The sequence below is a fragment of the Camarhynchus parvulus genome, chromosome 5, assembly GCF_901933205.1.
Source record: "Camarhynchus parvulus chromosome 5, STF_HiC, whole genome shotgun sequence".
Lineage (NCBI taxonomy): Eukaryota > Metazoa > Chordata > Aves > Passeriformes > Thraupidae > Camarhynchus > Camarhynchus parvulus.
In genome coordinates this window covers 18,438,854-18,463,614 of record NC_044575.1, presented here as the reverse complement: position 1 = coordinate 18,463,614, position 24,761 = coordinate 18,438,854, and the positions used below count along the sequence as shown (strand labels likewise).

At 45.0% G+C, this 24,761-nt stretch overlaps 1 protein-coding gene across 4 annotated transcripts in view; it reads left to right on the top strand.

Annotated features, from left to right (window-relative positions):
* Nucleotides 1-1,326: 1,326 nt before the first annotated feature.
* PAMR1 (peptidase domain containing associated with muscle regeneration 1) overlaps nucleotides 1,327-24,761 on the top strand; it is a 55,863-nt gene continuing 32,428 nt past the window's right edge. For 3 of the 4 annotated variants that reach the window (XM_030950204.1, XM_030950203.1, XM_030950202.1), the window contains exons 1-5: nucleotides 1,327-1,589; nucleotides 10,028-10,204; nucleotides 10,958-11,086; nucleotides 16,867-16,981; nucleotides 22,736-22,953. In XM_030950204.1, the coding sequence (XP_030806064.1) occupies nucleotides 1,517-1,589; nucleotides 10,028-10,204; nucleotides 10,958-11,086; nucleotides 16,867-16,981; nucleotides 22,736-22,953 (712 nt within the window). In that variant the 5' untranslated portion in view covers nucleotides 1,327-1,516. Of the gene's footprint in view, nucleotides 1,590-10,027; nucleotides 10,205-10,957; nucleotides 11,087-16,866; nucleotides 16,982-22,735; nucleotides 22,954-24,761 lie in introns of those variants that run through there. The other variant, XM_030950205.1, reaches the window with a different exon arrangement.

Genomic DNA, 24,761 nt, shown 5'->3' with positions numbered 1-24,761 from the left:
GGACTTGGAGAGCTTTGGTGACCTCCTCCTGAGCTAAGAAGCATCCAGGGCAGCAGCCAGGCTAGCTCAGCAAGGATTATGTGCCATAATGGCTAAAATCTTGACTCCCATCTCAGGTCTTCTGTTAGTATTCTCAATGGTAGGTTTGTATCAGTGTTAAAGATTTGAGAAAAAAATACTTTGGTACTGTTTTATATGGAAGGTGCAGAAACCCTGAAAAGACTGTTGACACTGTAAAGTCAAGAGGTTGGCAGACAGACAAGCCTAAACTAGAGAGATATGTGGTAAAAGGAATTCACCCTATGAAAGACCACCTGAAGGTATAGGGGATTTTGCACTGCGCTGAACTACTCAAGGCTTCCATTGGCAATGGCTCTCAAATTTTTGAGGCTGCTCAACATGCCTGAGTTTTACAAACTGTTGGTATTTGTTAAAGCTTTTTGGGTTATTTGATTTCCTACTCCAAAGCAAATGCCAATTTTTCAAATTTTCCCCCCTCATAATATATGTTAATTTTGAAATCTTGCTATAGAAATCAAATTGAGAAAGTCTGATTTAGAGGTAAAAAAAGTCCTTTGGAAAGTATTAAAAATTGTTCAAGGAAAAATTTAGAGAAAATTAAGTATGCTGCTATAAAATATGGGTTGAAGACCAGAAAAAAAAGTCAGTAGCATGTGCTAATAGAAAAGGCAAAACAAAATATGACACAAAGATAAAATCCAAACTAAATGGTCTCCTTTGTTTGGATTAAACATTTCCTCAATATCAGCGTGTTCCGGCAAAACATTTCAATTTTGCCAAAATTGCATTTCCTGGCAGAAATGGACAGTAAGAAGGTTTTGACTAGCACAAGCACACGTATGCCAAGTGATTCCTTTTGTCTGTTGTGGTTTTCATCCACTGTGGAGTGAACTTTTACTGAGCCTCATTCATTCATCTGCGCCACCATAAAAACGCATGGCTATTTTAAGCACGTCGTAAAGTGAACCGCATCACTTGGCCAGGCTGCCCAGTTGCGGGAGCGTGGGACAGGAATCCCTCTCTGCACCCACCCCACACCCTGCCTTGCCACCCCCCGGGATGCATCAGCCCCACAAGCCCAAGGGGAGCAAGGACAAAGTGCCTCCTTCTGGAGATGTCTGCAACTTCAGCTCCCCCGCAGCAACCGGGATGGCTCGTATAGAGAGATATCTGCATTTCTCTTTCTCCCCGCTTTGAAACAGCTTTCTTTGCATAGGGAAAGCTGCTAGCACTGAGCCAATAAAGCCATCACAGAAAGGATCTGTTGCCAGAGTCCAGAAAGGGTTAAGGCAGCAGTTGGAGAGGTTTGGGGTGACGTGTGCTTCTGGACGCCTGAGAAGTCTCTTGAAGGTAGTTCCCCTCTGGTGAGGATGGGAGCGTGCTGAGGTCTGAAATCCGAGATCCCTCGCAGCCTGGAGCTGGTGAGGTCCCAGTAAAAGCTGTTCGCCTGCTTTCCCTTCCCGAGCAGTCACACCGCTGCACTGGCCTGGGCAGCATGGAGCCAGCACCCTGGACACTTGTAGGACTCACCCTTCTCCAGCTCCTGCTCATCTCCTGCTTGCCAAGAGGTACTGTAAGAGAGCGTGTGTGTTCCCGGCATGGTCGAGTGAGCCCCCTTCCTTCAGTGTGATCACAGGGGTTTGATCTCATGCGCTGTCATGGGAAGCAGAGAGATCTGCAGGGACAGCAATAACAGAAAGAAAGGGCTCTGCTTTATGTACTTTTTTTCTTGTCAGCATGGAGTGTGTGTATGTGTGTGTGTGTGTGTGTGTGTGTGTTTTTAGGTTTACCCAGGAATGATTTTCAGGCAAACTTAATAGCCTTAAAGAGAAACAACTGGCTGAATGTGTTTGCCAATGGCCATTAAGAAAAAGGTATGCAATCACTTTGCTTATTACTCCTTTTATTTTCTCAACACTCAATGCTACGGATATGATGATAAAAAGAGGCATTTAAGTCTCTGAATTGTAAAGCGTAATTTGTTTAGTTTGGCAAGACAGAGATTTTCCTCTCCAGCCTCAACACCAAGAATGAAGGCAAGGGAGAAAAAAGTGAAGGAAAAAAAGAAAACAAAATCCACACATTGTTTCCAATCTGGGATTTAGCTCTTCCAATATTATTCTCTCAAAGGGGAAGCCTTGTTAAAGCAGAATGATCTTTTTTATACTCAAGCCCTTTCCCAGTTTCTGCTGAACCAGCAAGTATTATCTTGATAAGGTTGAGCAAAAAGCATTTACTGTTGAGTGCAAATTTGCTGTAGTTATGGCCACGAACCTGGGCTGTTTACACCTGGAGGTGTCCAGACCTGCTTGCAGCAGCCAGCTGTCAGCATCGTGGGCTGCTTTCTTGGGAGCTGCAGCCCTAAGGACTGGGAGGTGAGGCGCCCTCAAGTCACCCACCCTTGAAGCTGCTGCATATTTCAGCACTGCTAACTCCTCTTACCAGGGGAGCTGTCAGATCTGCCGGCACTCAGATCTCAATGACTGTGAAGAACTGGTGTCAAGGATGGTGCTTCAGAGGCCCCTCAGCAGGGGCTGCAGCAGAGAGTCTGCCTCTGCAGTGCCCTCCCCTGCCAAACCCTCAGGACACAGGGAACAGGTGATCACCAGGGTCATCTGCCCACCAGGCTGGCCAGCAGCACCTGCAGTGGCCTGTCCCTCAGACACGGGCCACCTCGCACAGTGGCCAGGCAAGGTGGCTCCATGGCATGTGCCATGTGCTGGAGTGGCACAGAACTAGCTAGCCGTGCCAGTGGCAGAGCATCCCTGGGCACAGGCTGTGGCTCTCAGGCAGCTGGGTGGGCATAAACCCCTCCTGCTGCAGGGGCAGCACATCTCTCTCTGATCTGCAGAGTAATCTAGCACTGATCCCCTCGGCAGCAGTGACAGGGGGAGGCAGGAGGAAGGACAACAGTGGCCAGTGAGACACAAGGGCTGTGGGGCTGTGAGCTTTGGAGGGAGGGTGCTGGTTCCCCCAACATCCACTCCTCACACACCAGGAGCAGTGTGGAAGAGCCTGTGGGACACATGGATGTCAGCTGTCCCCCTTGCCCCCTGCCCTTCCTTGCCATGCCTCCCCTGCCCTGCTGCTGGTGGCGGAGCAGCTGCTGGCACTTGCTTGGCACACAGCTGGCAGCATGAGGGGGCCAGGAGCCCCCTCCAGCCACAGCAGGAGGGGCTCTCAGAGACAGGGGAGCAACTCAGAAGTGCAGTGGCCTTAACATGTCAGGGCAGGTTGGAAAATAGTGGTTTGTCTCCTCCCCACAGATGTATCCAATTTTTATCCATATTTATCACACCCAGTTGCACAGGGCCTGCCTCGAGAGCTGGGGGCAGGAGTCAGGGCGGTCTGGGAATTTACTTTTTGGAATAAACTTGGAGTGCAAGTGACTCATGTTTCCTTAAAAATATATGTGTGTTTTTGTGTGTTTCTGCCTATCTAAACCCTTCCCAACCTCTCTTCCCCTCCCCCTCCAGCCTCTGTCTAGAGAAGTGAAGGCCAGATGCACTCAGACACATCCAGATGCATTCAATCTTAGCAAATGGGTTACTTCAGTTCACATGTTTAGGTTTCTAGCATGGACAAAGGGGAAGAGACTTGCTTTTTATTTTGGAAAAAATGCTGGGGTTACTCAGTTTTGACCCTGAGGTCTCTTCAAGTAGCTCCCAGGAGTCCCTGCAAGCCTGCCAGTGCCCGGGATTTTTCTCTCCACCAGCCCTGAAGGACCCCTGACCACCACAGGACGATGCAGCTGTCAGCAGCAGGACCTTCCTTGGGCATGTGGATGCCCCTCTCCCTCCTGCAAGAACAGGGACATGGTGAGGGGCAAACTGGAAGGAAGGCTACAGGGCAGGGAGGCAAGCCATCAGCAGGGACAGAGGCCTGGCAGGCTGAGAGCATCTTCAGCCCTTGGTCAGGGCTGGACTACACACTCCACAGGAGCTGTAAGGATTAAAATTTGAGGAGGGTTGCTGCAGTCTGTGTGGACTGTTTCTATCTGGGCAACATTAACTGCAAGTTAAGTTGTCAACATGTTGCAGGTCTCACACCATTACAAGAGGCAAGTCCTCAAGACAGGTCCAGCTCCACTCTACGTTTAGGACACGAACACATTCTCATGTTATGTGGTCATGAATTAATTTCAATACTGCAGCTGCTTCTTCTCCCCAGATTTCCAAACATTCTCTCCTATTGCAGAAGTCTAACATCATCAATGCTGTCACTTACTCAAAAATTCTACATTTATTACCTGTTCCTGTTCCTTGTCTTGCAAGCACAGAGAAGACAAATTCTCTTCCTGATCATACTAGTATAATTTTTCTGCCAGAATAAGATCCTCTGTCCCAGAGAGAATTGAAGCCTGAAGGGTGATGTGGCAACATCTGAAGAGTCTTAACCTGGCTATTTCTTCCTGTCACAGCTTTTCTCAAATAAGCTAAAAGGCCACAGTTCCAATAAGATCACAAATGCCAGGTGATAAATACTGAGAAGAAACTAAAGGAGAAGGGTATTTAAAAAAGACAGTCAAATTAGTGTGCATTTATTAAGTGGGCAGATTCCACTTAGTATTGTAGATTTCCTCCTGTGTTCTTCCACTGTCTTTGATTTTTTCTAAAATAGAGATCCTTTCTTTTTGCCTCTCCCCACTTGCCACTGTGTGAAAGCACACACTACAGGCAGAAAAGGATGCTAACTGACTCTGTAGAACCAGCAGTCTAATTATTCAGCAAAGATCTGTGACCATAAAGTAAGCACAGTGAGTAAAGCTGAAACAGGGATGTATTTCAGCTCCTCTTTTAATTAGCCCAGCTGCTGAAAGAGTAATAGGTACATAATTTCTAAAGAGAAGCAAGTGATTTTAGAGACAGCATTATCCCTTTCATCCTCTTAACACATCAAAGAGACAAACAGACATAATTTGCACAATAGTTTATCGGAGGCAAAAAGGTTAACAATAAAGACCTGCACTTTCCTTTATTATTAAGGGTTTGGGGTACATAATTTTCCAAGAGCCCCAGTAAAAGTCTCTTAAAAGGAACATCCCTCTTCCCTTCCAAGGTGTCTTCCTCTTGGCTTCACTGAAACCAATTGGAGAATTTTACTATTTATCGCAATGGAGCCACAGTTTTAGCCAGTGTTTCACTTCAGAGCATTTCCTGTTGTCAATGTCCACACACCTGAGGCTGTGGGGTGAGGCCCAGCTTGCATACCTGTGCAATGGCAGTAGAGCCAAGTAAGAAAGGAGCAGAAAAATGAGATGGACCTAAAGTGTAAGCTGCTACTAGGTTTCATCTCTGTTGAAGCTGTCTTTTCTTTAATGAGAAGTTAAAGAATCCTTTCAGAATTATTACAGGGCCAAAAATTCCCTACTAATAGCCTTAAGAAATTGCTCCTTCAAATTCAACTGCTTGTTCCTTTCTTCAAGACAGTAGTTGTTGTTGAGCAGCATGTTGAAAAATAAAGATGAAATCAAACACAAAGGGGCAGTGGAACACAAACTGGTTAAATAATCACTTCAAAAAGTCATCCTCTATGGACTCAAATTCGAGAGATGTATCTATCTGTTTGTATCTGGTCTTACACTGCACTGTTACTGTAAATGGCACTTTTCAAAGCAATTTGAAATAATATTTCTTTGAGCTTAAGTAATGTTTGCCAATGTACTGATGGATAAACTGAGGCATGGAAGGATAATTTTCGCAGGGTAACCGAATGGGCTTGCAGCATAGGAAGTTCCCTCCAAGGACAGATATGGCAAACTGGTTTTTTGCTCAATCAGTTGTCTGATCCCTCCACATAGCAGCTACTGTCAGCACAAATAAAGGGATGGGAATGGGAAGTCAGGAAGAGGAGGGAGAAAAATGTCCCATTTCAGCAGCAGCAAGAGCTTATATCAGCTTAAAGTGACTGTACTCTAAAAAAATCCTCATTCTTTTAAAGTGGAAGACTCAAGAAATAATTGGTATAATTAGACTTGCTTCAATTCACCTTACTTCTTAGCTAGAGTTTTCCCAGCTCTCAGATCTTTGGAGCAGAAATCCCTTTCCATCTAGCAAGGTATCTATGATATACAAATTCACCATGGCAAAAGATCAGTCAGCTGAAGCTGACATTTCACCATGCTGAGTGGCCTGACCCACCTCTGAGGCAACAATGTGCTTGTGAATCTCTTCCTGAATCACCAAAGCTTTAAGCCTGATCTCAGCCCTGGGCATGAGGGGAGGCAGCAGCATCACTGAGGTGAATTGTTGGACTGACACTGCCAACAAGGAGAACATTGTCTGGAGCATTGTCTCCAACTAGTGTCCCATAAAATCCATCACCGACAGCCTCTAGGATCTGACATGCTGTAGGGATTAGGAGGTCTTGCTAGGTGCAGATGTAGGTAGCAAGCATGACTGCACTGCCATCTGAACCTGAAAATGCTGATCTCCCACCGCAGAGTCCTGCACAGGCTGGACCCAAAGCATCAGGTGGAGTCTTGTGTTGGGCTGTGCCAGGCTCCTGAGCCAAGCAGGTCTTCCCTCCAGCACACGCCCTGGACATTTGCGTGCTTTCCCAACACAGGCATTTCTTGCATGGTTTCCATGGTCTTGAGCTGCTTCCATGTGAGCTGTTTATGCCTGGATTTAATGGGCTTTTCTTCCATCATTAAAATCTCATAAATTAATTCACTGTTTATTTGCCTGTCCAGAGTCTTGTTTGTTCTTTGCAGTTAAATATTTTGCATGGGTTGTCAAGCAGCTTCTTCCGGCTTGTCCCAAAATCAAAGACCCAGTCACTGCCTGCAAGCCAGACTGCCTGCTTTGGAAGATTATCAAAGTAAAGCTCACAAAACACCCCACAATTATCTCTGCCACAGCTGGCCGAGGCCTTGCTTTCAGCATTTTACTCAGTCAATAAATCTTCCCCCACTTTTCTCTGCCCCATTCTCCTCTGTTTTGTGGTAATTATGGCCAAATGTGTGTGTGGGGGAGCTGCCAGTGGTTGCCCATCCCCAAACACACAAGGGGGAGCAGAGTTATGACTCTGCCTCCCTGGAGCACAGGCTGAGCTCAGCCACACAAACAAACATTGCTTACACACATAAGTGACTCTCTGCATATCCCTCTTAAACTTCTGAGGCAAAGGTTTTATTTGCCTTTTTTTCAGTAGCCCAGAGATAAAACAAAAGGGATCCTTTTGTTATTAAATGGATGCATAAACCCTTCAATCATATTTATTTAAAGAATAGCTTCTACAGAACCTCAAAATAATAGATTCCATGATTTCTGTGAAGAAAATCCTTAAATGGCCACTTAAAAAAATCTCACATCCACATATTTCCTTGTCAAGGCTATATAAATTGCCCAAACTGCAGAAAATGAGTACCTGAAAGGGAATTAAATCATCAGTAAGTCAAAAGATAGTTTTTTAGACATTTTCATTGTCTAAACTGAGACAAAAGAAGTGAGCAAAAAGCATTTCTAGGTGGCAGCAAGTATACTTCTACATTTTTTTAAGGGCCAAGATCAGCTGCTCCCTTCTTAACACTAAATATTACCTCAAGGTCAACTTATTCTACAAATACACACATGTGATCCACCAAGAATTAACGTGGCCTCTGCTTTTTGGCTCTGTTGTGTACACAAGCTCAACATATGAAAAGAAATATTCATATGCACACATTCACACTCTCTACCTACATGCAAATACCTATGTAATATTTTAGGGAAGAACAAAGTAATTTAGGTTGAAAGGGGCCTCTGGATGTCACATGGTCCGGCCCATCTCTCGGTGCTAACTTGAAAGTTGTGTTGCTCACAGCCTTATCTTGCCAGGATGTGAGCTCCTGCAAGGATGGAGACATTCCTTTGTCACCCCAATGTAAGTTTGCCTGTGAATACTTGGATCATTTTACAGACAAAAAATTCTCTTGAATAATCTATCCACTTTATTAATAGGCTTTAGCAAGCTTGAGATAAATTAGATTTCTATCTTGAGTTAGGAAAAGAATGAGAATTTGAAGGATGCTTTACAAAAGCTCTGAGTGGTGGGTAGTTATTTATTAGTCAGACTTTAAAGAGTGCTGCTTCAGGAAGGAGTGAGACCCCCACCCCATACACCAGAGACACAGCTATTGTCTGCCTTGTATGGTGAGATGTATCAAACTGAGTGTCAGTTCCACAGCGATAATTAGACGTGTGTAATTAATTTTCTCTGGAATCTGAATCAGATACAATTCATAGATAAAAGGCTTAATTAAAAGGGAATAATAGCCATAGGTTAAGAAGCCCCAGCCTGGCCAGGATGATTGACTGCCATTCTGGAAATTAGAAGGCATGAGTTTAATTCCCCACTCTACCATTGTTTTTCCCTGGGACCTTGAGCAAAGTCACTTCACCTCCCTTGTGCTTCATTTTCCCATCTGGAAAGAGAACCTTGTAAAGATCTACAGGCAAAAGGGTCTATAACTGCTGAACAATAAGATTATTTCAATGCAAGATTCCACTACTGGAATAAAAAAATACAGAGTCTTATTGGATGGAAGGAACAGCTTTTTCTTTTTGGAATGATTATAGGGGCAGAGAGGGGGGATGGAAAGGTTTCAGCACAAACAGCAGCCTCTTTCCTAAGCTCAGAGCAGCAGCAGACTCTCCCTGGTCGGTACCCCAGGCACAAGGGATAGGCTCAGCTCCGAGGAGCACAAAGGGCTGCATTTCATTTCCCAGCCAAAGGTGGGGGGGGTGTGAAGAAGAAACAGTTTGGTGGTCCTTTTTTATGGAATCAGTAAAAATCATTAGGGGAGAAGATAAGCTTCCAGCAACCAGGCTTCATGAGGTCGTGGAGAGTCAAGTGAGACAGAGCAGCAAGGCTCAGTGGTAGGGAGCTCCAGCAGGCATAGTAATTAGGTTATCAGTGGCATTGAAACAAAAAAAACAGTCGTGTGAGAAGGCAGACAGGTACAGGCATGGATGGGAGTGCTTCACCTTAGAGATATATGGCTTGTTTCATGACAAGGCAACCCTGTTACTCAGAGTTTAAGACATGAGGAAAAAGAAGGTTGTTATCTAACCACAATAAAAAAAAAAAAAAAGAAAGAAAGAGGAGGATAGAAGGGGAAAAAAGAGCTAGTCTCATTAAGTTTCCTTCATGTCTCATCTTTCTAGTCTGCTCTCTCTTTTTACTATCAAACTCCATGAAAGCAGTCATCAGGGGTGTCAGCTGCTTAGAAGGCATGGTGACAGCTCTGTGCACTCCTTGGATCTCTCTTTGTAGAATTTAGACAGCACACTGGTGGAGAAAGACAGGATCTGCACTTATTGTGGCAGTCCTGAGTCTCAGTCTGAGGTTGTTTCTTAAAAGGGTACTTCTAGCATAGCTTAGATATCATATGAGGTTATGCTAAATAATAGAAAGGTGTTACCATATTAGAAATGCCAGGCAAAACGAACCTTTAAAAATAACAAAAAATCTTGTTTCCTTTGGCAGTGAAGTCAAATGTAACAACGTGCTTCTGGGTGAAAATAGGGAGTAAAACCAGCTAAAATCCAACTTTAAAAATGGCCTTTCCTGGTGGGTCCCCTAGTTTTCAAGAATAGCAAATTCACAAGCAGAAATACAACCAAAACATGCTATCATAGTTTAAATAATCTATACTATAGATGATGCTTTAAATCAGTCCTGCAATTTGAAGAAACTTTCTCATATGAGATCATCATCTGTGTTTTTTTAAAGCTATTTTTCTCACCACAGAAGTGGGCAGGCCTTGCAGAGGAAGCAAACATATTCCTTCCCTCTGGTCTGTTTGCTTCCTCTGGCTGGCACTGTGAAACTCCTGTGTGTTCCTTAGACATGCAAACCATGCTGACATTTCAGGTGCATGTTGCCGCGTAGTTTGGGTGTTTCTGGGCTGAAGACCTTGGCCAGCCTCATGGCATCCATGATCTGACAAACCACTTGACAACAGATCCTGCCAGTCCTCATCAGATAATGGATTGTGTGTCCTCCTCTCTGTTCCCTGCAGAGTACACAGTGATCAACGAGAACTGCCCAGGAGCTGAGTGGAATATCATGTGTCGGGAATGCTGTGAATATGACCAAATCGAGTGCATCTGCCCAGGACAGAAAGAAAGAGTGGGCTACACCATTCCCTGCTGCAGGAATGAGGATAACGAGTGTGACTCCTGCTTAATCCACCCAGGTATGTTTGTGGCCATGCTGTGTTCACACCAAATCTTTGGCCAAGGCATCATGGCAGATGCTGGGCAGGGCACTGGTGAACAAGCACATCTCACTGAGGCATGGGATTGTCCTGCATTTCCTCAGGAACTTCATCTGCCACTCAGCTGACAGCAGCAAGACACTTGGCAAGGTTCCCCCAAAGCAGGTAGCATCACTGGCCAAAAACCCCAACACTTTCTACTAGGAGTGTTGTCAGGATGTCTTGGGCAGCCTTGGAATCTGCCAAAGGGTGACACTATAGCTGGCTTCACACCAGGAGTGTTTTGGTGATACTCTTGGTTGATTTGCATCCCCAAAGCAAAAAAGGAGAGATAACTTGGAAGTCCCACAAGCAAGGAGGAAAAAGAAAAGTTAAAGGTGATAGGAGGAGAGAGCAGGAGGAGCTAGGATCAGTTTAGAAGTCATCAGAATAATTTAGGCTGGGCTCAAGTGGCATCAGCACACACATTCGGACTCCTGAGAGAGGTGTTTACAGCTGGAGCAATGAGATTTAGAGGTTTGGGCAAGTCAGACCAGGAGTTTGGTTCCAAATCTCAGAGTCTGAGCTGCCTAGGGCGTGTAGGTTGGGTATGGTTCCCAGCGGGAAAGCTGTCAGCACCTCTGCAGTCATTAATGTCATTGGCATTTTCTGTGGAAAAGACAGAGAGGCTGCTCCTCTTCCCACAGGACAATCCACCTTGGCTTTCATCTAACACAGTGGCTCTCTTTTTAGGCTGCACCATCTTTGAGAACTGCAAGTCCTGTCGCAATGGCTCCTGGGGAGGGACACTCGATGACTTCTACATCAAGGGAATCTACTGTGCAGAGTGCAGAGCTGGCTGGTATGGAGGGGACTGCATGAGTAAGTGTCCTGTGTGGGTAGGGAGAGATGGCAGGGACAGGGAGTGGTGGGACAGAGCCAGGGCCATGCTGTGCCTTTCCAGCTATTCCTGCACAGCGACTCTTGCAAAGGGCACGAGCAGGAGAAGGCAAACACAACCAGGCAGTAAGCAGATCAACAATTAGGAAAAAACTTCTCTCCTAGTGCTTGTCTGAGAGGAATTGGACTGGGCCTCATGTCATGGTGGGTTAGAACCCTATTAAATGTCTGTTTGGGTTTGGTTTATTTTAAAACTTTAACTACCGTGACTGTGGAAATCTTCTGTAATCTGCATTTCTTGGACTCACGTCATCATAGCCCCTGAGCATAAGCATAAACATTTACAAGGGCAACAGCTTTATCAAAAAGAGCTTACTCTCTGTCCTCCTTCAAACCCTGCCAGCCCCAAGGATATCCCAGGGTTTCCTTCCTCTGCCACACATCTTCAACACACTTCAAGGTGCCTCTAGAAAACACTGTCTTGTAACTTCTGATTACGTCACAACAATGAGTGTTTCAGACCCCTCTAGCAATATCTAAAGGTTTTGTTCCTGACAGTGTACAAAAGTTCCGGCTTTTTAGTTTTGCTAAATTGTAATCCCAATTCTGTCTTTCAATAATGAATTCCATCAGCGAACTGTGTAATGTTTAAGACCAGTATTTCCTTTGCCAATTTCCCACCAGTGAAGGTGAAGCACTCAATTTTTATTGACTGTCTCTTTGTTCACATTTTGCTGGAAGGGATAAAAACAGAGTCTTCTTTCCCTACTCTGTTCTGTCTACTGGGCTATGTACCTTAGGCTTGTGTCCTCTTAGTCATTGATTTTAAAGCAACAATTTAACTTGCTTTCACAACACTGCCCATGACCATGCAGGAGATAAAATCATTGCTTCAAATAGCAGAATGTGGGAAATCAACATGTTTCAGCAACAGAGCTATCTCAACCTTGAGGCTTTGGAAGTTGATCAACTGAGTCTCCTGCCATTTACGGTGTGATTTCTGGGAACACTTTAAAGTCCCATTTTCTTTAGGTGCACACTAGAGCTTCTCTGGAATTTTCTTTAAAAGAAGAGCCAAGAAAGAGTCATTAGCTCATCTAATTTTTCCTCCATCTGCCTGAATATGTAGGCAACCAACAGTATATTTCAGTTTATTCTTCCCACTTGTATTGAAGCAAACACACCTTCACACAGAGGTCTATTTGGATATTTTTGCGGTACTGAAATTGGACAGCTTTGTCTTATAACGTTTTTCTTACTACTTGCCCTTTTAAGGGAAGCAGTGTGAGCTGAGGCTGTGCTCTCTTTCATGTGGTTCTGTGGTACTTGAGAGGTGGGGTAGGAAAGTTAGACAGTGCTGTTGTCTCTTCCACTCTTAAAGTGGGGACACAGAGGACAGTTGTGATGCCAGCACATCCTGAGCTCCCCTTTTGTGGCTATCTCAATTTTGGCCTTGATGCATGGCTCAGGCATGGAGAAAACCGCATGTCTGGAAAGCAGCCCATAACCATGATGGGTGCCCGACTGCGCCTCCCAGCGATATGGCTTTGGGTCTGGAGGGCGGCCAGCAAGTAGCCTTGGAATACCAGCAGGCACAGGCTGCTGGAGCCGTGGATATGCTAGCACACCTCCGCTGGGAGAGCACAGGAGGAGCCATCTCTCTTTGGTACCTGCATACAGCATCACAGCTCAAACTTTGCAGCCAGCCCTGGGTGCCTCGCCAGCGGGAGAGGGCCAAGAAATCCCAGGATTACAAAGAAGCGACAGCACGGTAATAGCGGGATGTAAACAATTTGCGTACTCCGTCCTACACTGCTAACGCCAGCGCTGCCGGGCACGGCGCGGCCTCCCGTGCGGCTCTGTCTCCCTCTCGCGGGGCCGGCGGGCGCTGCCGCCGTGCCGCGGCTCCCGGGCCGGGCCGGCCGGCAGGGCGAGCGCCGCTCCGGCCGCCTCCTGCACTGCCGGGCCGTGCTGAGGCAGTGCCCTGGGCACGGCGCGCCCGGCCCGGCGGGAACGGCAGTCCCGGCCGCCACGGGCCCCGCCGGCACCGGCACCGGCCCGCATGGGCGGCAGGGGGCGGCCGGGGGCCCGCGGAGGCCGCGCCGTGAGGCCCCGGTCATGCCGCGGCATGGGCGCCGGGAGGGGAGCGCGGGGCATGCGGGGGATCTGCGGGCAGGATCAGTGCCTGTCAATACTGTACGCGGCGGGGCGAGTGCTGTGGCACGGTCTGGGTACCTCCGGGGGAACAATGAGGCCTTAGCCCCCGACAGCGCTCCAGGGGCTGAGAGCATTGGCCAGCGCAGGGTGAGCCCCCGGGAGAGATTTGTGGGAGCTGCCAGCAAAAGTAGTGATGACAGAGGGCCAGGGCAGGGAAGAAGTACCACGGGATGGCCCATGGGTCTGTCCGGTTTGTAGTGTTCACTGGCATAGCTGGAAGCATGGGTATGGCTGAAAACCCACCAAAGGATCCTAGATCATTTGGTAAAAAGATAAATGATATAGGGTAGGCCAAAGAAGTGCTATTAGGTAATAAGCACACTGACTAGATTTAATTGGGTGCTAGGATATTTCCTAATGGGACTTTTTTTGGATAGAATCATCATGACCCAAGAGGCACATCAGGCTCTAAAACCAGAAGAAAACCAACCCTGCAGAACCCTTTCCTCTATACCCTGCACTCCAACAGTTTTTGCCTGCCCCAAATTGTAATGTCACTTCAAGGCACATGCTCCATCAAAGCAGGGAGAAAGTGGTGTTTTCTAACAGCTGTTCTCAGCTCTGCTGTCCAAATGTGGACCTGGTGCCAGACAAAAGTACTTGCAGTTTTTGAAACTTTCTGAACATTACTGTTTCACATAATACTGGTGACCAGCAACCAACAGGAAGCAACAAGTTGTGACAAGTGACAGCTGCCTTCCCGTATCAGCCTGTTTCTGAATAGCAGAAACCTTTCTACTGTCTTTCTCCTCTTTTCAGTCATCCTGACCTTTGAAGGAGCCTCACATCTGAGATGCAGCACTCAAACAGAAGAAAATGTGTTCTTACCAAAGGTCGTCTCAGGACCTCTCCCTCCATAGACCTGTCTCTGTGGGCTACAACTCAGAGGTCTCCTGAATTTTTTTATTCTCTGTTAGTAACAAGCCTTGGAGGAAATCTTACTGTGGCCCTGAAAGCTGCCTTTTTTCAGGAACAGAAACGGAACAAGGATGTTGATACTCTGCCAAAGTGGTTTATTTTTTTGTAAATGAGGCAGAATTTGCCAGCATTTGTGTTTATGATGTAAATTATTTTTGAGGGCTTTCCAGGTCTCCTGCAGATTTAGAATAGGAAGAGAAAAGACTCTTTTGGATCAACATATGATTGAACTGTTGGTCTGGGGAGTCAGCCTAACTTCTGCTAGAAGTGCTGGAGATTAAAGAGCACAGATTTGATGTGATTGCAAAGGTGCTTCGTGCAGAGAGGGGTGGGAGCAAACCTGAGAACATTCTTTTGGAGAGGGTCACTGAATGGCTCCTCTTTAGTCTCTGGACCACCTGCTTTGCTGGCCAAACCTACTTCCTCGGCGCCAGTGTTCAGAGAGTTCAGGCTGTACCACAGCAAACAGAGAACTGTGTTTAGTATGCCGTGCATACAAGTATCTCTTTGCACCAGTTCTCTGGCTTTCCTTTGTTAAAGGCATCGAAAACTCAAAAGCCCTTCAGGACGAAAGGGAAACTTTCTTTGAGGTGGTCCAAGCCCCCTGTCAAACCCTCTGAAGATTTCTAGCAGCTTTGTCCCAGGTTGTTTTTGAGGCAGGAGCCAATGGCAGCACAAGGGCCTGTTTCTTGCTGTGGGAAGGAGCATTATCATTTTCACCACAGCAGATCCTGCTGTACTCGTTGAATCCTAATGTGGTTGCTGGGCACACTCATTAATCCTCGCCTTTTACAGAGGGAACTGAGCGAGCCACAGAAGAGGATGAAACACTTTTGAGGAACTCTTCTGAGAAGGATTTCTGTTTCCTTGGGTCCTGCTTAATTAAGGGTAACCAAGGGTAAATGAACAAAGGGTATTTCATTTGAGCAACAATTTCTTAAGAAGAAAGAGGGGGAATTGACCTGCAGTCTTCATGTTTCCCCATAGACCAGATGCAGCAGGATTGATTTCCAGACACTATGATCAATGGGAACCACAGATGCTCGGTACTTCACCAAATCAGGTCACTGTCACCCTTTCTCCCTCGGGAAGGAAGGGCCCGGAGGCGAGTGTTAAAACCCTCTGTTTCAGTAGGAAGCATTCATCCTGGGTTACTGGTTAAAAGCTTAGGGTTTCTCTAGGGAAACAGACGGAAGCAGCAGAGCTTTCTGTTAGACTGAAGAGGCAAAAAAAAGTGAGAGAATTGCTGTGGATGTCTTTTGGGTCATTCAACCTTTTGCTTATCCTCATCTGCCGTGTGTAGGCTCTCCTGATTAGGTGACACTGTTAGACTGAATTGCAATTTTTGTCTTGCAGATACAGCCTCATACTCCAGCAAAGCAACAGAAGGCTTACCAGGGGAGGTAGCCATATGCAAGATTCCAATCAGAAAGATGTAGTCAGAAAAGTAGGAACTGAAAAATTAGCTCTGCCTGATACATAGTGACTTAACTGTGCATTTTGCTAGGATATGCATTTGCAGATCACAGTAAGCTCTGAAAAAAATCACTAAACAACTTTGCATCTTCCACAGAGGAAAATATAATTAGCCATATTTTATAGCTGGGGAAAAGGGAGAGGTTACTGAAGGTGAGACAACTCTCTGGGCTAAAAATGTTCAGCATTCAAGATGAGGAATTAGGACAACTATCCCTGGACAGATGCCTAGGGACAGCTGCAGGATTTTCATGAAAAGATACTGCTCCCCCGGTGTGACCTTGTCTGCTGTTTGTTCAGCTCATTGTCCTCTGATGGTTTTCTTAGATTGGGCACAAATGACTGGAGCACTTCATCTTATCCTGTTGGTGCTGAAGTACATTCCATAGTATGGTGAAAAACTGAGAGCAGCACAGGCAGAGTGGAACAAGACTAGAGGAAGGATAAGAATGAACCTGAAAGAAGAGATAAGGGCTGTATATTCTATATGTGTCCCACTGAGTCATCAGTGTCACACTGATGATAGAGGAGCTGTGATGTTTATATATCTTCATTGGCATGGTGGCATTAACATGCAAGGATGATGCAGTGAATCCTGAGGACAAACTTGTCCTCTATGAATATATCAGCTTTTTCCTCCTAGAGTCTCCTTATGAAGGACTAGCAACCATGACATTGGGTGCAACAGATTTTTTGTCTCATTCTTTTGCTCACTTGAGCTAATTCAAATGTTCATTGTAGTTTTGTCACTTTCCCACCAGCTTCCTCAGCTTCAGTGGTTGCAAATGTCAGCATGGGCTCCATCAAAACTGTTCTGAGCTGGAGCATCAGCCAGGTGTGTAGGTGGGCTAATTAACAGAGAGGCAAAAGCTGCAAGAAATGTTTTAATGGGATTGCATTGCAAACCAGAGAGAAGCAATCAACTACAATTTTCCTGGGGGTACTCTTAGCCTAGACAATACTCCAATATAGTCCTAACTCTTCACAACCATTGTGTGGCTGTCCCAGTATTTTATACACTGCCTTGTAAGAAGGAATGTATCTTCCTAAGCCATCCCGTCGTCTCCTTCTGGTGTTATTTCTATGTATTTTTTCTTCAAATGTGTCCTGAAGGTCCTTCACACAATTTTTTTTCTTCCTTTTCTCCCCAGGGTGTGGGCAGGTTCTTCGGGCCTCCAGAGGTCAGATTTTGCTGGAGGGTTACCCACTGAATGCACGATGTGAATGGACTATCCATGTTCAAGCTGGATTTAACATTGAGTTAAGGTGGGTCCTGCTGACTTTTAGCCAGCTCTGATTTCAGGTGGACGTTGGGGTGTGTGGGTAACCAAGAGTCAAAGAGAGTCGGCAGCTGTGAGCCCTGGGGCAGTGAAGGTATAGCAACCACTTTGCTTTTGGTACCACAGCTCTTTCCCCTGATCTGGCTTGTGATGGACAGGCTCTGGACAGATCAGTGCTGTGCTTTCAATTCCCATTAAGGAGAGATGGATGCTGAGGAGAGTTTCTCAGGCATTTGGCACAATGTGTCTCATTAGAGGTGTTTTCAAGACGTTGACAGCAAAGCACCCAATATCTTCTGAACTAAGCTGTACCAGGCTGAACTAAGACATTCTTTGAAGAAAAGATCTAAGAATCACAGAATCACAGAATCACAGAATTTCTAGGTTGGAAGAGACCTTTAAGATCATTGAGTCCAACCCATCTTCTAACACCTCAACTAGATCATGGCACCAAGTGCCAGATCCAGTCTTTTTTTAAACACATCGAGGGATGGTGACTCCACCACCTCCCTGGGTAGATGATTCCAGTATTTGATCACTCTTTCTGTGAAAAACTTCCTCCTTAATTCTACCCTGTATCTCCCTTGGCGCAGTTTGAGACTGTGTCCTCTTGTTCTGTCTATTGTTGCCCGGAGAAAGAGACCGACGCCCAGCTCACCACAGCCACTCTTCAGGAAGTTGAAGAGAGTGATAAGGTCACCTCTGAGTCTCCTTTTCTCCAGGCTGAACAACCCCAGCTCCCACAGTCGTTCTTCATACGAATGTTTTAATATAATGTCTCATGCAAGGAGAGAGTTGCCCATGAGTCCTACCTTGCATTTAGCCTTCATTTTGCATCTCTCTTTTTTTTTTCTCTCTCTTTTCACCAACCTTGTTTTCTATCAGCCTCACTTATTCCTCTCACCATTCCTACACCTGGAGGATGTGATTGGTTTTCCTGCAAGTCCCAGAATCACAGAATTAACTAGGTTGGAAAAGACCTTTGAGAAGATCAAGTCCAACCTGTGACCTAACACCACCTTATCAGCTAAACGATGGCACTCAGTGCCACATCCAGTCTTTTTTTAAACACCTTCAGGGATGGTGACTCCACCACCTCCCTGAGCAGCTCATTCCAATGCCCCATCACTCTTTCAGCGATTAATTTTTTCCTAAAGTCTAGCCTAAACTTCCACTCACACAGCCTAAGATTGTGTCCTATTGTCCTGTCATCGCTCTTCTGAGCTGTGTATGCTTGGACCTATTAACCAACCCCTAATGCCTCAAGCTCACAGTTCCTTCCTAGTGCAGGAGAGCCTCTTGTTGGTGTAATTAATAATGTTTCCAAATGTACACAGTAGGGTGCTCACACATGCAGCAGGAAGTATGGCAGGGGATGGTACTGGAAACACACTAGCTAATATAATAAAAACAATAGCTTAACCCTTCACATCAATATTTCACCGACTTTGGAGCCCAGGCAAAAGAACTATGCTAGATACATAAACAGTTAAAATATGTTTAAACAGTTTAAATATGTTTAAAGAGAAACTTAATGGGAGGAAGAACAACAAATCAGTTGAAAAGAAGAGCTTGTGGTTTTCCCACACTAATGCACTTTTTCCAGACCTGCAAATGCAAGCCTATTGTGTAGTTATGAGCTGTTATTGCCTAGATAGCGTTGTGTAGAAGACACAGGAAGAATGCTATGAGGAAGGGTTTTCTGTGCACATGACACAACTTTGCATCAGTGTCAGTCAGCGTGGATTGTGCCTGCCTTCTTTTTAAGAAATATTGTTGGTGAGGGTATGATTTGCACAGCCCAAGCTTAGGGAGGTGATATTTTTCTACATTTCTGAAAAGGCCTTTGTTAATTGTGAGGCTTAAAAAGTGCTTCAAGAGCTATAGGTGTCACCCTGTGTTTGCTGTTGTGGGGAGGGATGTGTGAGAGTGGAAATGGATCCTGTGCATACATGTAATTATTGAATGCACCTATCTCTGGGCAAAGTGTTAACAGCCAGATGGCATCGGGCACAAGATGCAAGAAAGGGACCAGAGGTTATTTTAACAAAGAACACTATATTGAAGAGCAGAACTTGCTGTGGCTGCACAAAGGAGACTCTAATCTGTTTTCAAAGCAGTAGAATGGGGAGTGCTGTAGTTAACAGATGTACTAACTCTTTGGAGAAATCAGACTTCCACTCTAGACCCTGAGGGCCACCCACATGCAGACTAGGAAGATGTGTCCCATGAGGTCCGTACAGTTTACGGTATGGTTCACAGTTCACTGTTCAACTTTGCTGTTACAGAAGATGGAAAACTTTAACACAAGAGTGCCTTTCTCTTCCTCCCTATGTCCATCCTTCCTGCAATCAAATAAACATAATACTAGGTATCACCCTGATGTGAAATAATGTTACGTTTCAACTGTGAAGGTCTCCCTGAGGGAAGCCTGAACTACCAAACTTCTGTTGTCAGCATCTGATTTATCTGAGCTGACTAATGTTGGAGAATCCTAAAGCCCTTTGCCTAGCCTGATGATGAGCCTAATATCTCAATGCCTAGAGATCTCAGTGGATGACATAGCACACCCAGTGAAAGATCAGGAGCTCTCCTGAATGTCCACACTTAATCCCGACACCCTACAAGTCCTGCAGGAGGGATAAAGGAAAACCTTATTGGCAAAGATGGAGCAGGAGTTCCTCATAGAAGGTAACCCTGTAGTGTGTTCTGAGTCAGTAGTTGACTTCTTCAAGATGCACCACCTCCGAGCTGCCCATTGAGGTATTTCAGCAGTTAGATATTGTGGAAAATGTGTACATTTAATCTAAAACTTCACCTTTAGTCTACTCCTACACAGAAGGGCAGGTTCACCTAAGCTAACCAACAGAGCTTGCCTCCTGGGTCCGCCATCCATGTTTCCTTCGCTGTGTTTTCATATAAACGTGCTGATCCCCTCTGTGGGTGGTAACTGCTTAGAGCTGTAATGCACAGCCAACACTGTGCTGAATCAGCACAACTGCCAACAAAAGAACTCCTTTTTTCATTCTCTCTGTGCACAAATCCTGTTTGCTGCCACTCTGGCTTGCAAGGGCAGGGATGGGGACAGGGTAATACAGAAGGCGAACAAAGTGGTTGTCTTTGCTTACATAGGGCAAAACTCCCAGGAGCACAGATAAATCCTCCCTTGCTTTAAGCTGTGCCATGCAGTCCTTCAGGGGCTGGCTCAGTAGAGCTGTTTTGATAAATAGTGTCCATGTTGTGGTGGTAGTTTGTTTTCTCTGCTTTTTTTGCCAGCCTTGGGGATTTTTTTTGGATTGTGATATATAGGCTCCCTCAGCCTGAGTCATGTCAAGGATGTCATATCACAGTGGAAGTAGCTCACAACTTCCAATTCTTTTCTTTAGTGCCTCAGTGGAGACGCAGTTTTAAATATGTCCTTTGGCTAGAAGCTTTCCTCAGAGGGGTTGGCCAATATGTGCCCACTGCAGCCACTGATGACATCAAGACAATACTTTTCATTCCACTTTGCATCTGATGACCTGTAGCACAAAATTAGCATGCTGAGTTTTATACTATCCAAGAGAGTTATGATATAATTACGCTTTCACTGGTGAGGAAACTGAGGTCTGTTGAATTGTGTGTACCTGAGGCTTAAACAGCAATAGACCTCAGGGTCTGTAAAGGGTCCTGTCAACTGGGCCATAGCCAAGAGGTTTTTAAAAGCTTTGGCAGGTTTCCTGACCTGCCAATTCTGAGTCTTAATGACAGGATCCCATGTCGTCAGTACAGTGTGTCTGCTTCTTTGCCAAGTTAAATAAAATGCAAGTCAGAACTCCTATGCCTTTCACATTTTCCACTCTGTTTTCATCATTTTTTAAAACAGAGAAAGCAAACAATTAAAACCAGTATTCTTTGTATGGTTCTTTCATTCTCTGTGCCCATGTCTTGACATTCTTTGTTCAGGGACACACATCAAGACACAGTTTACCTCTACATCTATAAATAATACTGCTCCCAGTACATGGTGGGCATTCCAGAAATTTTCCTTCTGTACTTGCACACATACTTAATTGTAATCAGAAATGTACCAGTTCAGAAAACCAGAAAGTATTTTTAGGATTGGGTCAGGATAAACTGTAGCCTGATAAGTGTGACAAAGATGAATGGGTTAATTTGTATTGCTCTGTAACTTCCATAAGGGTAGATCCCTGGGGTATGTTTCACCAGTGAAAGAATGTTTTGAAAATGTAGTGTATAACCTGATACATGTGAGGATGTCTCTGACAGACCTGACAGAACTAGAATTCAACTCATGCATTTTATGCAAAGCAAAGTTGAATTATCTCTCTCTAATGCATATTTAAAGCAGATGTTTTGTTTTTCTTCTACATTCCATCAGATGATTTAAAAAAATGAGGGGCTCTGCTCCATTGGTGCAGCTTCCTACAACTGCTCAGTCATTTCTCTGTAGGTAGTGTACTCCTGATGTTCAAAAATCAGCCATATGACCTGGACAAAGGTGACTGAGTGAAGAGGCCTCTTAAGTCAGCTCATGAGTTGTCAAGGGAAGGTGGAGGAACATGGAGGCCTCCTTAACATGGGCTCCTGAGTCTCAAGATAGACTATGAATAGTTTCAAGTATAGTATGAAACAGGCTTCAGAATTCTCTTACCTTCAGACTGTGAGTTTCAGGAGCAGATCCAAAATTTGTCTCACCTCTTTGGTGTGAAAATGCAGTCTTTGCAAACCACTAGGCCCACACTGGAATAGGCAATGTGGGAGATACAGCCTAATCCTAGATACACATCTGCAGTGTTAGGAGTCTTCAGGAAGATTGAGTACATAATGAGTTTCATTTATAAAATATCCTGCTGAACAGTTAGTAGCACAGCCTCTCCCAGGCCCAATTCTCCTTTTCCTGCTGTACCAAGGCTGAGCCCAGCCCCCTGACCATTGCACATTCTCCACAGGCACTTGGTGTTGCTCCTTCTGTTTCTCGTTCATATTCTGGTGGGGTGCTTTGGCTCTGTGCCCACCTGAATTCCAGTGGCAGCATATAGCATGGCTGTTAATGAACAAAAGCCTTGCACAGTGGCTGGATCGAAGTCAGGAAAGGGAAAAGGCTTTAAGTATTTCCCTTTTGAACTAATTCCTGTGCCTTATTTCTGCTCTCAAAAGACGGGCAAGTGCCACACATTGGGGATTTACTACTATTCTGCTTTCTAATGCAAAATGTGCTGCAGTATTTTGATTCTGTTTCTGTGGCTGTTTCTGCTTCTGTTACATCCCCAAGCTTCCCTTGTATCCCTAATTGCTGACTTCTGAGCATCACAATGTAAACAGCTTTTGAACCTTGTTATTTTATACTGTAACTTTCAGTACTTAGAACTTTATTTAGGCCAAATAGAACAATTTTTAGCAAACAACGACAGTAGAAATATGCCCCTGCAATGCCTGACCCTGGATGAAAGTTCTGACATTGTATTATGGTTAGGGACCTGATGCACGTGTATAGACTGTATGACTTCAATTTAGACTTCTCTGTTCTGATACTTGTATGTTCTCATGGAGCAACTGTATAGAGTTGAGCCAGCTTCTTGGGGTCATGATGCAAAAATTGAGATGAGTGAGGAGTCTGTGTGTGGTTAAGGACGTGTTGATTCACTGAGGGGGTAGGCCCTAAATACCTAAATGCCCAAATAAATAATATTCAGGGTACACAGGTAAGCAGTCTGACTGTTTGTCCTTGTTCCCCAAGATTTTCCATGCTGAGCCTGGAGTTTGATTATATGTGCCAATATGACTATGTGGAGATTCGTGATGGGGACAATTTGGACAGTCAAATAATAAAGAAATTCTGTGGAAATGAGAGGCCACCTCCCATCCGAAGCACTGGGTCTTCACTCCATGTCCTCTTCCAGTCTGATGGATCCAAGAACTTTGATGGATTTCATGCTGTCTTTGAAGAAATTACAGGTAACCTAATCTAAAAGTGGAACATGCCACTCATTCTCATTAATTCGATTTCACTAATCTCTTTGCCTGTTTTGCTTCATTAAAAACTTTCATGCTGTGTTGCCAACAGCAACTTACATAAAGTCAGTGTGGGGAAGATTCAAAAGCTGTCAGATGGCATGTGAATGTGAGGCTCTTCTAAAAAAGACTGAATTCCTTCTACTTGTGTGAAGAACAAGCACATCAGCCAGCAGAGAAAAGCTGCTGTTTTGTGTGACTTTTCTGTTTGAGTTGAAGAATTAAGAGCACAGAGGAAGTAGAGGAAGGGACATGTGTATCTGCAGTGGCAGAACTGCTCAATGTATATGCAGGAGCAGAGTCATTGTCTCAGGAAACAAAAACCCAATGCAAAGTCTCATAGACAGTTCAGTGAAAATGCCCTGACAGAACTCTTGTTTTGGCTCATGTACCATTAGGAATTAAAAAAAAAAAAACCCAACCAAGCAAGCAAGACCAAAACAAACAAAAAATCTCCAAGTGTGTACACAGAACGAATTATTTTCTTTAAGGAAAAAAAATGAAGAGGTGTTTCCCATTCTGTGATGATCTCAATGTTATGAATGACAGAAGTGGGGCTCCAGAATTACTGGTTTCATTACTACTCAGTGCTTCAGTCCCCTACCTTGCTTTCCATAGTTTCAAAATAGCACTGAAAGTGTAGCCGGCTTGTCATTTTGCCATTGGATTGCAGCAGCCTCCACGCTCACCCTGGATCTTCCTTATTTAGCTATGTAAGGAATTTTGGTCAAATCTATCTACAGAACTCCTGGCACAGAAGACTAATCAGACTGTGCTGTTTTGCTATAGATAAACCCTGCAGGATCTATGACTCACCATAACTTGCCTTCTGTACACCCTGGTGACCCACATTTCATGAGGCCATCCAGGGTATATCTGGCTCAGGAAATTTAGTTAGTTTATATAACCCTTGCATAAATACACAGACCTAGCTCTTTACAATGATCAGAGGTGTATCTAGCAATATGAAATGTTCATACTTCTGAATGTAGCTTCTATGACATTTCTCAGCCTGCCCTGTTCTTCAAATGTCACCTTTAGTACCTGCTAGCAGGAGCACTTAGCTATTGATAGTTTGCCTGGGCTTACAGCAGGAGAGGTGATATAGAACAAATGAGTGTGGCGTGGGCTATGTTGCATAAGGGCTGCCTACACTCAGGGAACTAACATTTTCCATATGGTGCAAGCTGAATTGGTTCTGTTTTCTCTGCCCAGCAGAGAACACTTGGTATTTGAATATTGTGGAGCACTTTATTTCCGCCCCACTTTGAGTGGTAATTATTCTGAGGCTGTGAGGCTGCAAGTGTGGTAATCCACACAGAGCACATTGTAAAGGGCTTCTCAGAGTTTGTGAGGAGCTCTATTTGTGCACTTTATTATGAGGCTGTTCTGGTCTAATGTGTAGTGGAGTGAAAGGCTTTTCAAACACTCCCAGTGTCTTTTTATGTGAAGCACTAACCTGGCCAGCAGGACCATTTAAGGGAAGAATAGAGTGTGCATGGGGCAGCATAGAATCGAAAGTGGGGGCAGCACAGGATTGAAAGCTCTGGCAGCACATTGAAAACTGAAGCATTTGCCCTGAAATTTCCTTCTGTGCACAGCACTGTGGAAGAGCCAGGGTCCCCAGAACAGATTTCACGGGGCTTACTAAAGCAATTCTCTATGCTGCAGGTGAGAGCAGCAGCAACAGAGGTGCTTACAGGATGTGGACTAGCACATGAAGGTGATCTGGTGTCCCCCAGCACCTTAGT